This window comes from Hirundo rustica, chromosome 16, assembly GCF_015227805.2.
Source record: "Hirundo rustica isolate bHirRus1 chromosome 16, bHirRus1.pri.v3, whole genome shotgun sequence".
Classification (NCBI taxonomy): Eukaryota; Metazoa; Chordata; class Aves; order Passeriformes; family Hirundinidae; genus Hirundo; species Hirundo rustica.
In genome coordinates this window covers 8,893,780-8,909,380 of record NC_053465.1, presented here as the reverse complement: position 1 = coordinate 8,909,380, position 15,601 = coordinate 8,893,780, and the positions used below count along the sequence as shown (strand labels likewise).

The window sequence follows — 15,601 nt, the reverse complement described above, 5'->3', positions numbered from 1 at the left end:
GAGGCCGTGCCTGTGGCTGCAGATGCAGCAGCAGCGCAGCCCGTGCCATGCCCTGCCCTGCCCTCCTGCACATCCCAATGTTGGAGACCTGGGCACGGCTGTGGCCAGGGCTGGTGCCATCAGCAGAGCTTATGGCTGGGTAAGAGTGAAGGGTTTAACCCCGAATATAACAAACTGTAATAATGTGTTCAGTGCTTTGCTTCACTTTTTTTTTTTTTTTTTTTTTTTTTTTTTTTTTTTTTTTTTTTTCCTTTTTCCTTTTTCCTTCTCTTACTCCAAGCAGCCTGAATTGAGGTGCCTCCAAGCTGCCCCATCCTGTGCCAGGACTTCCCTGCACCCACCGACCTGGCCCTGAGCAGCAGGGCTGGCCTCACTCTGCACAGACAAGCTCCACACCTGGATGAGCACATCTTTATTTTCAGTTCTAGAAATATGCGTCTAAAAAGTCCGTTTCTCCCCTGGACACGCCACCCAAACCGCTGCTCCTTCCAGCCGCCCTTCCCGCGGCGGAACGCGCCTTCCCTCTGCGCGTTTGTGCGAGGCCGTTAGAGGGCATTTGGGTTTCATTTTCCACCACCCAAAAGGACTTTTGACCGGCAGAAAGTAGAGGCAGAGCAGCCGAGCGGCTCTCCTGCGCCGACTCCTGCACGGCTGGAGCAGCTCCAGCCCTTCGGGACGACGGCCCCGACTCATCTTTGAGATTTGTTTTCCCTTCTTTTCCTGCTTCTCCCTCGGCCCCGGCTCGCGGGGAATGCGCTTGGATGGCAGGCGGTATGTCTGGTGCTGCGCAGCGGAGTCTCCGGTGTCTGAGCTCCTCGCTTGCCGAAGCTCTGCCAAACCACCAGCGCTTTGGGGAGGAGGAGGAGGCCAGGCAGAGCGGGAAGGCTCGTGTTTGTTCTGGAGGGATGAGGGGAAGGGGGATGAGAGCTGCCATCAGGAGGGCGCTGCCCATGCCCGGGGAGGCGGCTGCTGGGCTGCAGGGTGGGTGCCGTGGGCTGGCTGCGCTCCTGCACGGCCGAGCAGCTCAGCCTGGTGTGGCAGTGACTTGTGGGGTGCAGCTTGATGATGTGCTCCCTCCCTAGGGGGCCAGGGCATGAGGGTTCCCTCCAGGGATTTTGGCTTTCAGGTGCTGGTCTCTCTTGAAGTCCCTGCAAAGCGGAGCTGCGTGGTGTGGCAGAGAAGCAGCATCACCTGTTCAGAAGCCCCACTGATCCAGGAAAGGAAAACAATTCCTGGTTTCTTGGGTGGGTTTATGCTTGGAGCAGGATTTCCCCATTCCCCATTTCATTCAGCCTAAGGAACTTGGAATGCTGCCTAGGAATACCCTCTGGGGCAGCGAGGTGTACAGAGGAGGCAGATGAGGGGTGACACGGGGATCTTGTTCTCTGTTTCCAGCCTCCTTTGCAGCCAAAATCTATCCTTTCTTCTCTGTTTTCCCAATGGAAACATCCTCCATCTTCACCATAACCACAGTGCCATGGGTGTGTGCCAGACTCTTTGCTGGGATGAGGTGTTGGCTCCAGGGTGAATCCAGGGTGGGCGCAGCTACAAATTACTTCCTCTTCCCCTCTGGAAAGGCAGAATGGAGATCAGTGGGGAGATGGAGTGGGGTGGTGGTGTGTCCCCCACAGCTGCGGAGCAGGGACACGTGGCAGTGAAAGAAGTGGGCAGGAAGTGCCACCTGCATGCCAGAAAGGCAGATTCGCTCTGTGTCCATACTGGGATTGTGCCAGGCTAATAAAGGAGTGGCAGAACCACCTCCCGGGTGTGCCCAGGGAGCCAGGAAGGAGCTGCAAATCCATCTCCGGCCATAGGGAGGGATGGCCGAGCTCACCTGTGTGGGAGCCACAGTGCTCCTGGATGCAGACATCCAGAGACCCCAGGATTCTGGTCTGCACCTGCCATCGGCTGTTTTCCAAGCAAAGTTTCGGGAGATGGTTCCTGTGTCCCTGTGACCCGGTCAGCCCATGGCTGAGGAGGGCTGATGGGGAGCCCACAGGTAAGGAGGGATCCCGTGGCTCGTGTCGGCTGGCGCTTCCCTTTGTCAGTCAGACGCGTTCCCCAGGGGCAGCAGCTCCCCCCAGCCCTCACTCACCGCTGGGAAGGCTGCGGGCAGGGCCGGGCAGGGTGTGAGCATGCAGAGCCGCCTCTGGGTCTCCAGCCGGCAGTAGCGGTTCTGGTTGGACACGCGGGTGGCAAAGCCCAGCCCGCAGGTGGCCGAGCAGGCGCTCCACTCCGTGCCCCACTCCTGGCAGGGGGATGGCAGCAGTGGGGACACTGCAAGAAAGGACATGAGGGGGAAAGGGTGGCTGGAGGCAGGTGCTGCGCAGTTGCCCTGTGGCGCTGCAGGCATAGCGTGGCAGAGAAACGCGTGAGGTGTCTCCTGCTGGTGTTTCACAGCCTGGGGTGAAAGGGGTGAAACACCTTCAGACTTGTGTGGGTACCCCTTCCCTGAAGCTGCCCTGCATCTTACCTGCCCGGGCATCCCGGAGGAGGTGCTGGTCCCGGGCTTCACAGATCCACTCCGGGCAGCACTTCCCTGGGATCTCCACACGCCGGGGGTAGGGGCAGTCCGGGGTGGGCAGCCGGACATCCTCCTGGCAGAGCGGGATGCAGTTGAAGCCCCCGTCCAAGCAATGGCACTGCACCTTGCAGCTGGGCTGGAAAACCTCCCCGTCCCGATAGAGGCGGCCGTTCACCTCGCAGCCCTCCTCATCGTCTTCAACTGCAAGGGACAGCCGGGCAGCGTGTCAGGGACAGAGCGACAGAGAGATGGGGAGGGCAGGGGGCAGTGCTGGGGGTGACTGTGGGGCTGAACAAAGCGATTGAAGTGGGGGGACCCCAGAAGTGACTGAGTGGTGTGCAGGGCACACATGGGTGTGCAGCAGCACGATCATCACCCGACCTCCTCCCCTCCCCTGCCTTCTCTCCTCATCTCTCTGTTTTGTCAAAGCAACGGCTCACAGGCTGTGAGAACTCCCCTGCCCTTTGGCTCTGACCCTGCCTTCAGGATTTCCAGGCTCGGAAAATCTTCTCTGAGATTTCTCTGCAGGACCCCCAGGCTCCAGCCTTGGCTGTGTGACTGCAGTGTCCTTGGGACGCCCCTGTTCGTGCTCACTGAAACCACCCTGAATTCTCAGTCAGAAAGCAGCACAAGAGCTGGCAGGAGATGGGGCACAGCCCCATGGCCAAGCTGCATTCATCATCCTCAGGAAAGCTGCTTTCCTAGCCTTAACCACATCCCTGGTGGTGCTGCAGGGAAGCCATGTGAGATGATGACTGGAGCTGGGCTGTGTGCTGGGCTGGTGTGGGGGGGTATCCCCGGGGGAAATGGGCACCCCTGTGCTCACAGTGGCAGGTGCCTCCCGTCCCTGCAGATGCTGAGCTGTAGTCGCAGACGAGGCCCTGGCTCTGGTCACAGACGTGCAGGAAGTCGCAGGGCTCTCCCAGGCGCCGGGCACAGATCTTGCAGCAGCCACACCCATCCAGGACCAGGGGGGACCCGCGGGGGCAGCGGGGTGGCACCCAGGGGCAGTAGCACGGTCTCCGGCACAGCTGGGCACAAACCTGTGGAGGCAAAGCTGAATCCTTACAGGCGCTTCTTGGCTAACAGCTGCTTTGTCACTGGGACAGCCAGGTAAGTTTGTCTCAGCCATGGGGGCAGATTTTTGGTGGAGGGAGGCTCAGCGAATCCATGGGAATATCTCAGAGCATCCTGGAAAGCTACTGTTGCTTTTGAAGGGTACTTATGGAAAACCACAGGGAATCAAGGATGCTCAGAGCACTCTGCAAGATGGGGACTCTGGTGTGCCACTGCTCTGAATGTACAGGAGGAGGATGGAGCTACGAGGTGAACATCCCAAGCAGTGGTGGTTATTTAATGAGGTCAGCAGCCCCAAGCAGCCCGGTGGGAGAGAGGGAGGGAGGGAAAGCAGCCCACCCCCACATCTGCCCTTAAGGCAGCAGGCTGTGCCCAGCTGCAGAGGTGGCTTCGAGGGACTGAATTCACATTGTGAGTGCACAGCACCTCACTCCTAACAGTCTTAAGAGCTCTCATTCATGCCCAGAAACAGGACATTGCACCAGCAGTGGGATCTGAAGCCAGGCAGACCTCACTGCATTCCTCACTGGTCCAGCTGCATCCTCTGCTTGTCCCTGGCTGCAGCATCCTCACCTGGCCTGGCCTCCTGGGCGAGGAGCCCCGAGATAGGCACAGATAGGAGCTGTTTTCCCTCGTGGCTAGCCTCAGTAATCATTTTGGCAGGGCTGTGCCCTGCAGCCCTTTGCCTGCTCAGCCAATTGTCTGCCAGGGATGTGCCCACACGAGTTCACCTGGCCAGGTGGGTGTTTATACCCTCAGCTCATCCTGCTTGCACTCCCACCCTGGCACCAACAGCTCATTTTAGGCAGCTCTTGAGCTCCCATCATGTCACATGTGACCGAGCAATTGCACACAGTCTGAAGCCAGGAGAGTGATGGGTTCAGCCAGACCATGTAGGTTTTAGATACCATTTTTCTTCTTCTTTCAGTTTCTCCCAGTGGCACCAGGTCTGACACGATGAGTCAGAGAGGGGAGCTGCTGCTGCTCTATCTGTTCCCCATTTGCAGCAGTTCAGATGCTTTTCGTGGGGCTGTAGAAGTGTCAGTGCCAGTAACTGGAGTTAAAATATATCCACAATGGATTGGGTAATTTGGGTCTTGTTCTAGTTCTGTCAGTGAGCAGCATTATTAATGTGGCAGGGACCGAGGACTGGCTGTGGTGGCCAGGTTTGGGCTGGCAGCACGATGCTCCTTGGTGATTCTCCAGACGCCCGTTAGCACCTGGGGCAAGAATCATTGCTCTCTTACAGCTTACCCAGGCAGCCAAAGGCATTTTTCATCTTTCAGGAGGTTGCTATTACAAATCGATGTTTTAGAAAGATTAGCCAAGCCATAAATTCATTTCCCCCTGCTCCTTGTAATTTACTCGTCTTCAGATGACAATGTGGCTCCTGTCAGAGATCTGAACTTTCTGGGAAAAGAGTCAAACAGGCACGACGTTGCCACGACATCCCTGCTCGGGGATTCAAGCTGCAATTAGAACTTGGAGCTGAGATGCCCCGAATTTTTTAACATTCCTGTTCTCTGCACAGGCAAATATTTTCACACGGAGTCCAAGATTAAAAAAAAAAAAAAATCTCTACAACAACCCAAATCCCATCGGAGGCAATGGCTTGGTGTGAGTGTTCCGAGAAGTGGGGAGAGCTGAGTAATGCCAGGGCTGGTGCTCGTGGCTTGGCCCCAGCCTCGGGAGCCTGGGCGGGGATGGAGGAGCCTGGAGGAGCCTGGAGGAGCCTGGAGGAGCTGCAGGAGCCGCTCCCGCCCAGCTGCTCCTCGCTGGCTGGCGGGGCCCGGAGAGCCGCAGGGACGGCGAGCGAGCAGCGCATTGCTGGCATTCCTGTGTGCCCCTGGGACCCGCACCGCGGAGCTTTGGGCTCAGGAACGCTCGGACCCTGCTGCTTCATCTCAAACACCTCTCCCGAGCACAGCTCTGCCCCCTGAATCCACACAGCCTGGCTGCTGGCCGGCGACAGCCACCGGGCTGGTGGTGACACCCAGACCCTCCTGCACACACCTTGCCAGAACCGGGTGCTCCACGGTGCCCCATCTCCCTTACCTTGGAGAGAATGCAGAGGAGGGAGAGGAAGAGGAGCTGCTTCTCCAGCTGGAGCCCCATGATGCTCTCCCCCGTGCCCCTTCAGCACATCACCCCCCAGGCAGTTTGGAGGCAGCGCCGTGTTCGCAGGTTTTAAAGCCCAGGGTAGGTCCTGCTGGTGTTTATACTCTCCCTGCTCTGATGTCACTCACAGGCTCCAATATAAACATGAGTAGGTTTGGACAAGCTTCAAGATTTTCTTTTTTTTTTTCCTTTCTGCCTTTTTTTTTTTTTTTTTTTTTTTTCCCAGCCCACATTCCAGCTGCCATTTCCACTCTTCTCAAGGTGAGAATTTGCTGTCCACGGAGATGAGGAGCGAAGGGAAGGGATGCTGTGCTGTCCCTTAGGAGCAGGGCAGAGAGGATGGGGAACCTGGCTGGCAGGATGATCCAGCTCCCTTCTCTTAGCCTGGGAGGGAAGGTTCATGCTGATCCTACTGATCAAGGTCTGCCCAGGCAGAGCTGGTATCTTCCTCGTGGGATTTGAAGGGATTGGTGGGACTGTCCCTGCTGCTGCTGTGGGACAATGCCCAGACCAGGCAGCAACAGGGCACCCACCTCTGTATTTACTGCTGCACCCAGGGCACAGCAGGCTGTGGAAGAGGGGTAAGTCACACAAGGGAGCTGGAAATGGATGTGCTGTGGTGATGGTGCTGCTGCCACATCACCCTCATCCTGAGAGGGACTGCGGCCACCCGGGGAGGCTGCTGGGGTGGGGTGGGGTGGGGTGGTTGGATGCATATCGTGTTGCATTGCCCTGGGTACCTAATGCAGAGAAGGCTGCAGTCTGACCCTGCTGTTTTCAAGCTTTGTAAACGCAGATTCAGCCCCTGGAGTATTATGATCCCCTTAATCAACTGTGAGAATTAGAAATCCAAGTTTGGGGAAGAAAAGCAGGCGCTCAGCGATTCTCCCAATGTTTTCTCAGTGTGCCCTGTGCAAGTTTTTCTCTTGTCCCCTGTGACTGAGGAGGTGAGGCTGGCTCTCAGGAAAGACAAACTTAAGCACCTCAAGACCTACACTAGACAGAGCCACTTCTCCATATTCCCATTCCCCAGATTTTATCACAAGATATGAAAGAGGACAATTTGTGAGCCCAGAGCTCAAAGGAGAGGCCTGAGCATAAGGATGCAGGATGTCCTGCAGCTCTGCCTGGCTCCTCTCCTGCAGCCCTGCCCCTTGCCTGCAGGATGTGTTCTGGGGCCAGGACTACTGCTCCTGTGCAGGGATGGATCCTGGCGGCTTGCACAGACTCCCGGTATCACTGAGGAGTGATGAGAGCTGCTGCCAGCTATCAGCTCTGTGCTGGCAAACTCACAGGAGCTGCTGGCTGCTATATGAACACCAAAACCACACAACTAAGAGTGATGCCCCATCTCTCCCTCTGGCCTTTTCCCCTTCTGTTTTGCTTTTGTGAAACTCTCAGTCACCTGAGCAGCAGTCCTGGCCCCAGCTCCCTCTTGCCAGAGCCTGGAAGGCAGGGTGTGGAGCCAGGAGGGGCGCAGGCTGATCTCTCACATTACCACCCCAAATCTCCGTTTGGCTTTGCTGCATTAGCTGCAGTCAGGCTGTTAACGAGCTCACGGCAGCTTCTGGGAATGCCAGGACACTTTCCAAAGGCTGCTGTCACTCATGCAAGCACCGGAGCCTCCGCTCTGCATGTTGCAGCCCCAGCTCCGTGCATCACCCAGGCCGTGCCTGGAGGTCAGGGATCTGCTCTGGCAGCCTGCCCGCGGCAGAGGAGGCATGAGGACGGCGCATTGCTGTGAACTCACTGGCAGGGGGTGGATCAGCACCCACTGACAGGTGCTCACAAGCCCCAGGGTTTGATAGCGAAGGCTGGAGACGCCTCTCATTTCCACTTTCTGCTCCGCAGCCGCTGCCCTCCCACTGGCCCCGGCTCAGCCGAACATCCTGGGACTGGCTTGGGAGAGCCAAAGTGCCAATCCAGCCTTGCCACATGCGGACAGTTCAATTAATTATTTCAGTCTTGTGTTTATTAGGGACTCCTGATTAATGGCCTTGAGTTCATTTCCCAGTTAACAATCAGGTGCCAGTGCTGGTAACAGAAATAAAAGCCTCTCATTTCCCACGGTGAATGACCTTGGAGCAGCTGACAGAGCTGTGTGTGAGGTCTCAGGGGGCAGCAGGACGGGCTGAGGCTCAGGGGAGCCAACGGGACACTAAACCCCTGTCACCTGATGTGTCCTGGCTACGGGGTCAGCTCCTTTCTTTTCTCTCTGCTCAGCTCTGAACAAGAGGGGACCTTGCTTCCCCCCACACCTGACGTCACTGAGATATAGCAGTAGTAAGGTGACATCACTGTGATGGTTGGTCATCACCAGGAAGCTGCCAGAGCTCAGGCAGTGACAGAGAGCCCGAGTCAAGCCTGAGTCAAGTCAACAGCTCCAAGTCAAGCAGCCAGACGGGGCCGAACCCAGCATCCCATGCCCGGCAAGCTGCCCACACTTCCCATGGCATTGGCGATCCTCACGGGTACCTCGCTGGGTCTTGGGGGTGCCCAGTGGAGCTGGCTGGAGGGGCACCCACAAAGTCTCCCATGATCTGCCTTCCCAAAGAGGATTCTCCATGAGTGACATGGGCTTCAGCTTTTCTCTCACTTCTCTGGGTGCCACGTGCCCGCCCAGGTGGCTGTGCTGGCACTGCAGGGGCTGCAGGCAGAGCCTGGCACAGGGATCCAGCCCCTGCACCAGTTTTGATGGGCAAAGCCGCACCTGAATGGCACATTAGCAGTTCACTTTATAAATACCCAGTAATAGCCCTTCCCCTCTGGAGCACCTATAAGTGTTCTGTACCATACATGTGATTTCAGAGGTAGTAATTAAGTCCATATGTCTATCTCCGTAGTTTCCATGGTATTATTGTCAAGATTCGGGGGGGGGGTTTTATAAATAAATAAATAAATAAATAAATAAATAAATAAATAATATTTTTTTTTTTTTTGGTCAGTTGTGCAAGAAAATATTTGATACAGGGAACTGAATACATCTCCTTTGAGTTAGCTGCTGGCAAGCTTTGCTGTTTCTATAGAAATGAAGGACCTGCCCCAGTGAATATACATTTTAGAGAGCTGAGATTTTCATGTGTTTGCTGCTTTAACGTGACATCGTGAATAACACAGAAAAGCTCTCATTTGCACACCCTGCTCAGCTGAAATTGCATCCATCTGGGATGGATATTGAGCATATTCTCCCTTCATGCCTTTCCCTCTCCTAAAGGAGACTCCCCTTCTTTACATCATGTGTTAAGCACCCTGCCTAGAGCTGGGGAAGTCAGAGCAGGGCCTGCGTGTCCATTTCTGGCAGGGAGCAGTGAGGATGTCCTGGCAGTGAAATGTGGGTTGAGGGTGATCCCAGCTCCGTGGTTTAGTGGGGAGAACATTCCCTTTGCTCCTGGCCACTCCTGGCTCAAATCCCACTGCAGAGGAGCAGGGCTGCCCAGGGAGGGTGGACAGCACTGGTGGAGAGCTGGACACACATCCAGCTTGGAAAAACCAAGAGCCCTGCGCTGAAATGGAGATTCCTCAGGTCTCCTTGGACTGTTGGACACTTTGGGGTGGCTGCTGGAGGTTTTTCATGAGACGTCTGGAAAACACCATGGCTTTGGGAAATTTTGAAATATCTCTGCTTTTGGCAGGATGGGAGAATTGTTTCCTACCCAGAATGAATCTGGCTCCAGTTTCAAACAGCAAGAGCCGAGAGAGGTGGTGATGGCTACTTCCACCCCTGTCTGGGCATTTTTATTCCCTCTGGTTCTCACACCTTAACTGGACAGCAGAGCCAGGCTGAGAGGACCAGCCACCCCGAGGGACAAGGGATGGGCCAGGCAGTCTTTTACCTTGAGGTCACTGCTTCCCCCCCAGAGCCAGCACACAGGGACTGAAAGTATTTACCATCTGGGGCCTGGCCAAGTGACTTGTGAGAAAAGAATTCAGGGCTGCCGTCCAGTTTCTGATGGTCAGGCAACTGCATCAGGAACCTTGGCTACATCTGGGACCAGCTGACCCCTCCAGGCTCCCAGGCACGGTGGCAAGGCCAGCAAGGCAGACAGGAACCATGCCTGGGGACACTTGATCCTTCACCGTGTCCCAGACCCTTTTAGGTGGGTTTCACTAGAAAGAAGCGCTGATAAATGGGGCTTGGGGCTGGTTCTGCTCTCAAAGTCCGACATTGCCAAGAGGAAGGAGCTGTGTGATTACATGAGGAGCAAATGGATGATCACAACCAAGAAAAGGCTTGGCTTAGCCAAAACTCTAGTGAGAGCTCATCCTTCAGACTTCAGCCTTGCGTCAGCTGTTGTGAAGGAACAACAGAGAAAGATCAAACCCATCAAACCCCGGACAATACTTTTGTATGTTTTTTGTTTTTTTTTTTTTCCCTGCAGTCCAGACAAGAGCAATTCATAATTGTCCCACTAAGTTAAACATTCAGATAACTCAAAGAATAAGACTTTTGTAAAACAAGCTTGGAAACTTCAGCCAGATGAGGTTTTCCATTATTATCTGGAAAACAATGTCAGAAATCATCATATATTCAATATTGTGATCCTCTGGGAGTTTATTTGTTTATTGAGTATCAAACATCATCAAACATAAACTTCTTTAAAAAAACATCACTGGAAGTTTTATCTTCCAGACAAGACATAATCCCCAGACCCTGACCTTGTGTGGTTACTGACAGACCCTTTGTATTTTCCATGGAGCTGGATGGCTCACTCATGTTTCCTGATCAAATTGCTCATTTTTTTGACTATCTGTATTTTTCACTCGTGGTTTCAGGCTAAAATAGACAACGTTTTTCCTTCAGTTCTTGTTTTGCTCGAGGGTGCTGTGTGTTCTCACACAGCTGCCATGTCCCCTGCAGCATCACAGAGGAATGCAATGCCTCCCTGCAAACTGAGGCACTCCCCGAGGTGCAGCCAGTGATGCTTCTAGGTGTCTCCAAACTCACCTTGTAATTGTGCCAGCTCTGCTCTAGAGAGGGGTTTGGTGTGCTCCCTTCCAGCCCTGCTTCCTGTGACTGGTGAGGCTTTTGAGGATGCAGCTGCTGCATGCACGAGGCAGCTGGTGTTGTGCCTGGGAAGTGTGTGGTGCTGGAAGAGGTTTGGGTGACACAGGCTGTGTCTGCTCCCAAATGTCACAGCCCTTCACATCCCCAGGGTTGCTCTTGGCTCGCCAGCAGCAGGAGCAGCTCAGGGTGAATCCAAGATGTGGGGACAGGGCAGTGCTGGGGAGGGGACAGTGACCTGGGGCAGACAGCTCTCTTCAGCTGGCCTGTCTGCAGTGGGTGCTCTGCAGACCCCTGGTCGTGGCTGGCACCTTCCCAAAGGCAGTGAAGTGGGCATTCCTCAGCGTCCTTGATGACTGGAAGGAGCCTGGCTCCTGCAGGAGCTTCCAGCACAGACCTTGGGCATGCTGGGCAGCAGGGCTGGGGGGCAATGATGAGCTGCCAGTTCACCCTTCACACCCAGCACTTGAGAACCCCAAATGACTGGTCCCCACCCGAGCCACCCGGCAAGGGGACCTGCTGCTTCTCCCCAGCACTCAGTCAAAGGCTTTGCAGGTGAGTCCCACTTCTAAATTCTACCCCAGGGAATAAAGCAATGGCTGGGCTTGCTCTCCATCTTCTGAGCAAGACTGGAAAACTAAAGCAAGTGATGCCTCCATGTACTGCTGAGTCCCAGGCCCCCAGCCCTTCCCTCTGCCCCCTCCTGATACCAGAGACATCTGGAGACATTTCTCAAGCATGAACCTCACAAAACCCACTTCCACTTGTCCCTTTCCCCAGCCAAATCAATAAAGACACGACTGAAACCTTTAGAGTGCGTGTGGGATCCAGCTGAGAAAAACAAACCTCTGGGACTCACTCTGGTTATGGAAGCAGCGATGTCGCCCGGAAAGTATGTACCAGAGAGCAGAGAGCAGAGGGGTGAGCAGAGGAGCTGGGCACCAGCTCAAATGTGACTCAAAATCATGGGAAATTATTTCTGATTAATGTAATTACTTCGGCTCCAGCCCTGATCAATATGAGGAGCTAAAATGCTCATAAACCAGCCGGGAATGTGAACTATGCAGAATGATTTGTAAAAGGTGTTTGGCTGGGTGCTCTCTCCCCTGGCTCTTGGGCTGCCCAGGGCACAGTGACCTGGTGCTGTGGGAGGTGGGAGAGCAGAGATTTGCTAATTGCAGCCTGGTGGCCCCCAAATGAGAATCCCCCAAAGGAACAGGGAGGGGACCGCCTCATGCAGGCCCTGAGTCTAAAGAAAAGCAACCAGCCTGCTTGGCTGGGCTTCTTCTGCACTCTGACCACAAAGCAACAGCCAAGATTGGCCTCTTACAGGCTCAGGGTGGCTCCCACAGTGTGGGGAGGTTCTGGTGGGCTGGAACCCAGCACAGCCCAGGCAGGGGCTCTGCGTGGGCACTGAGGAGGCGGCGGAGAACTGCAGGACCAGGGGGACGCAGCTGGAGAGGACGGTGTCCTCACACCTCCTGCTGCCTGAGCCCGAGCTGTGCCAAGCGTGGGGTCCACCTGCCTGGGAGATCTGTTTCCCCCCGAGGGGCAGGGCTGTGTCCCCGGGACACACACCTACAGAAAGACAGCAGGAGGAGGAGCCTGGGAGATCCCTGGGGATCAAGGCCAGGTTAGATGGGGCTTTGAGAAACTTTGTCTGGTGAAAGGTGTCCCTGGCTGTAGCAAGTGATTGGGAACGAGATGGTTTTTAAGATCCCTTTCATCTCAAACCATCCTGTGATTCCAAGATGCCCTGCAGAAGGTCCCTCTGAATGATGCCTGTGGCCATATGAAGGCAGCAGGAATTTCCCCCTGTGAAAGCAAGCTGAGGCTGGGGAAAAGGTGCTTGGGGCATGGGGGTCTCCCATAACTGGTGGTTTCACTGGCATGGGGAGGAAAGGGAGGTATGGCTGTTACAGTCTCTTTTTTGTCCTGCTCTTCCCCAGAAAGATGGGCTGGGCTGGGAATTGTGAGGCATCCCTCCTTTACTTTCAAATAAAGACCCTTTGGGCTGAGTTTCCACCTGCTGCAGGGTTTTGGAGAGTGATATAGAGAAATATATCTCTATTTAGTGTTAGCCTTATGTGGCTGTCTGCACCTGGTTATCCAAGGCTGGTGATGGCAGCCTGGCTATGGCTCAGCTTGTCCCAGGAGCTGCTCCCAGCCAGTTTGGAGTCAGCCAGAGCCCCGGAGGAGCATCTCACAAGGCAGCTCCTCTCATGAACCAAGCTCCAGCAAGTAAAATGCAGCCTGCAGCCCCTGTAACCAGGGCAGCAACTGGAGTGTGGAGAGCAGTGTGTGCGTGGGGCAGCCAGGCTGCTCCGCTGCCCTCCCCGCTGGCCCAGGCTGCAGAGAATGTTCTGAGGTGATTTCACTGCTGTGTATGCTGTCCATGATACTCTTGCAGCATTATCCCCATGTCCTTCCCAGGGCAGAGAGCTCCCTAGGCCACATGGAGAAATGCTGGTTCGTGATTTTGCTGCAAACCACGTGTGGCACAGCGTGGTTGGGGTTAGCAGAGCCGTTTCCCCGGCATTCGGCTGCCCTCTCCACTGCCAGAAGCTGACCACATTCAAATCCTGTGGTCCTGCTGAGCTGTGGTCTGCCACCCGCGCAGGAGAAGCCATCCTGCTGGCCTGCCACCCAGAAATCCTGCTCTGGATCATCTGTGGGAAGATTAAACACAAACACTTGGCAAACCGCAGCCCTCGAGCGCGAGGCAATGTGCCGAGGGCTGTCGGAGCAGAGGGGAGATCCTCCGAGCTGTGCAGGAGAAGCCAAGCCAGCCTGGCACGAGCGAGTGGACAAGGGGCAAGTGCAGAGGCTCTGACTCCAGGGGACACTGGCCGCTCTCCGTGTGCGACCCCAGCTTTGAGATCTCGCTTTGCTGCTGCCACAGTTCACCACAGACTCGTGGCACAACTTCTCCTGCAGGGCAGTCCCTCGACCAGCAGCTTACCCAGGGATGCTCTGCTCAGCCCAGGGTCCCTGCAGAGAGGCAGAGTTGTGCCTCCAGCCTTAGCTGCTGCAGCCTCCCCCCGTAACCCCGACCTTCCAGTGCTGCTGTGCCTTCCCCTGCATTACACTTGCCTTGTGCCTCCTGCGTCGGGACCAAAGGTGCCACAACCCACAGAGAGGCAGCTCAAAGGTCCTGCATTGTCACACAGCTTCTGCTTGGACCCGGACACATCCTCCACGGCCTCCTTGTCCTCCTTGATTGTCCTCCTTGTCCCCATGCAGGACCACGGGCACCTGCTTTGAGCTGAATTTCCTCTCCCAGGACTTGTCTGCAGGGTGAGAGCCCAGCCTGGCTCCTCCTGCCTCTGAGCCCTGGCCCCTGGAAACATCTGCAAGGAAATAGCTGAAGGTACTGAAAGGGGAGGCAGGAAACATTCTGAATATTTTTTTTTCCTAAATATGACATTAATGTTGTTTGCAGTGTTAAAAATAGAAACGAAGAGAACCTGCCTTTTTCCTGTTTGCTTTCAGCTCTCACTTTCCTGCCTGTCTCTGCATTCTGGGGATCTGCATGAAAATAAACCCAAGAAAGATCTCAGCGGTGCGCAAAGCAAAGCCAGACGAGTTTGGCCTTGGCTCCAGCTTCCCCAAGTGGGGCTGTGCTCCTCTGTGGAGCGCAGGGAGCTTCAGGCTGTGCCCTCCCCACCTCCAGCCACTGTCCCTGCAGGGACCGGCACTGACCCCACTGCTGCAGAACCGGCCACTCTCACTGGGAGTGTGGCCACCTGCTGCACCCTGTGTCCTGGCTCTGGTCACTCCCCTGACTTTCTCAAGAGCATCACTGGGCTCCGGGCAGTGCTGCTGCTGCTCCTCCCATGGCTGTCAGAGCTGTGCTCCTGCCCTGGATCTGCCAGGCTGCTACCACAGAAGCCCGGGGCAAAATCGCCCTGCTGCCACCTCTTCTGCTGGAGATATTTCTCCAGGTGCCTGTGGCACATCCCTCCAGCATGCACAGCTTGTACCCGTTCCCAGGTCTCCCTCCCAGCCTCCTTTGATTGGGAGGGTTTTGCTCCCAGTCTCTCACCAGCTCGTTACAGAGCAATGGTCATCACTGAATTCAGAGGCTGATGGATTCAAATTCAGCTTTGAGCCACACCAGGATTCCCAGAACCTGGAGGATCAGGCGTGGGAGCCAAATCCCCGTCATGAGCACATCAGACTGGCCACAGTTTCACAGTGTCTGAAGGGCAACGTGCCTTTAATTTGGGAGGCGATCCCGCACCCCGGGTCAGCGCGGCTGCCTGCTTGCTGCAGGTGTTCAGATGGAAAGCTCAGCACTCATTTCTCAGCAGAGCAACACAGGGAATGCGTGTCTTGGATGGAGGCTTCTGCCTGATTTATTACAGGCTCAGCCCGAGGTGCCTCGGGAGAGCGAGCCCTGGCAGGGGATGAGAGGCAGGCGTGTGTACGGATAGATTGCAGCACACAAAACGCTGCCTTGTAGTAACACTGCCTGGAATGCACCAAAGCTGGGAGCGGGAGCATGAATGACTCCTCTGGCCTGGTTTTCTTTCCTCTGCCACCCCCAATTTCTCTCCTGAGCTGGTGAATGGGAAGAGAGGGCAGCCTTGGGCTTTTGGTCTGTCTTGGAAATCCATGAGGCAGCCAAGCATTGGCCTGGAGTGCTGCTGGCACTGTCCTGGCCACATGAGCATGCTGACAGGGCCAGAGGACCGGCTCCGCTATGTCCAGGTGCCACCCCTCGTACAACATCCCTCAAAAGGCTGACTTTTGCAAGGAGTATGTTTTTCACAATGTGGCAACTTCCAAGGTTGACCTCAAGTTGTTCTTTGCTGGAAATCAGGTGTTTAAAATGTCACTGGACTATTGTGAATCACTGTCTGGGCCACTTTTGTGTC

At 55.4% G+C, this 15,601-nt stretch overlaps 1 protein-coding gene across 1 annotated transcript; it reads right to left on the bottom strand.

Moving 5' to 3' along the window:
• Window positions 1–444: 444 nt before the first annotated feature.
• CCN5 (cellular communication network factor 5) lies at window positions 445–5,734 on the bottom strand. Its single transcript, XM_040080117.2, has 5 exons — window positions 5,657–5,734; window positions 3,351–3,567; window positions 2,474–2,725; window positions 2,096–2,277; window positions 445–1,569 (listed from the first exon to the last, which is right to left on the bottom strand). Exons 1-5 carry the CDS (start codon window positions 5,714–5,716, stop codon window positions 1,546–1,548), a joined length of 735 nt encoding a protein of 244 aa, XP_039936051.1. The 5' UTR covers window positions 5,717–5,734; the 3' UTR covers window positions 445–1,545.
• Between the last annotated feature and the right edge of the window lie 9,867 nt (window positions 5,735–15,601).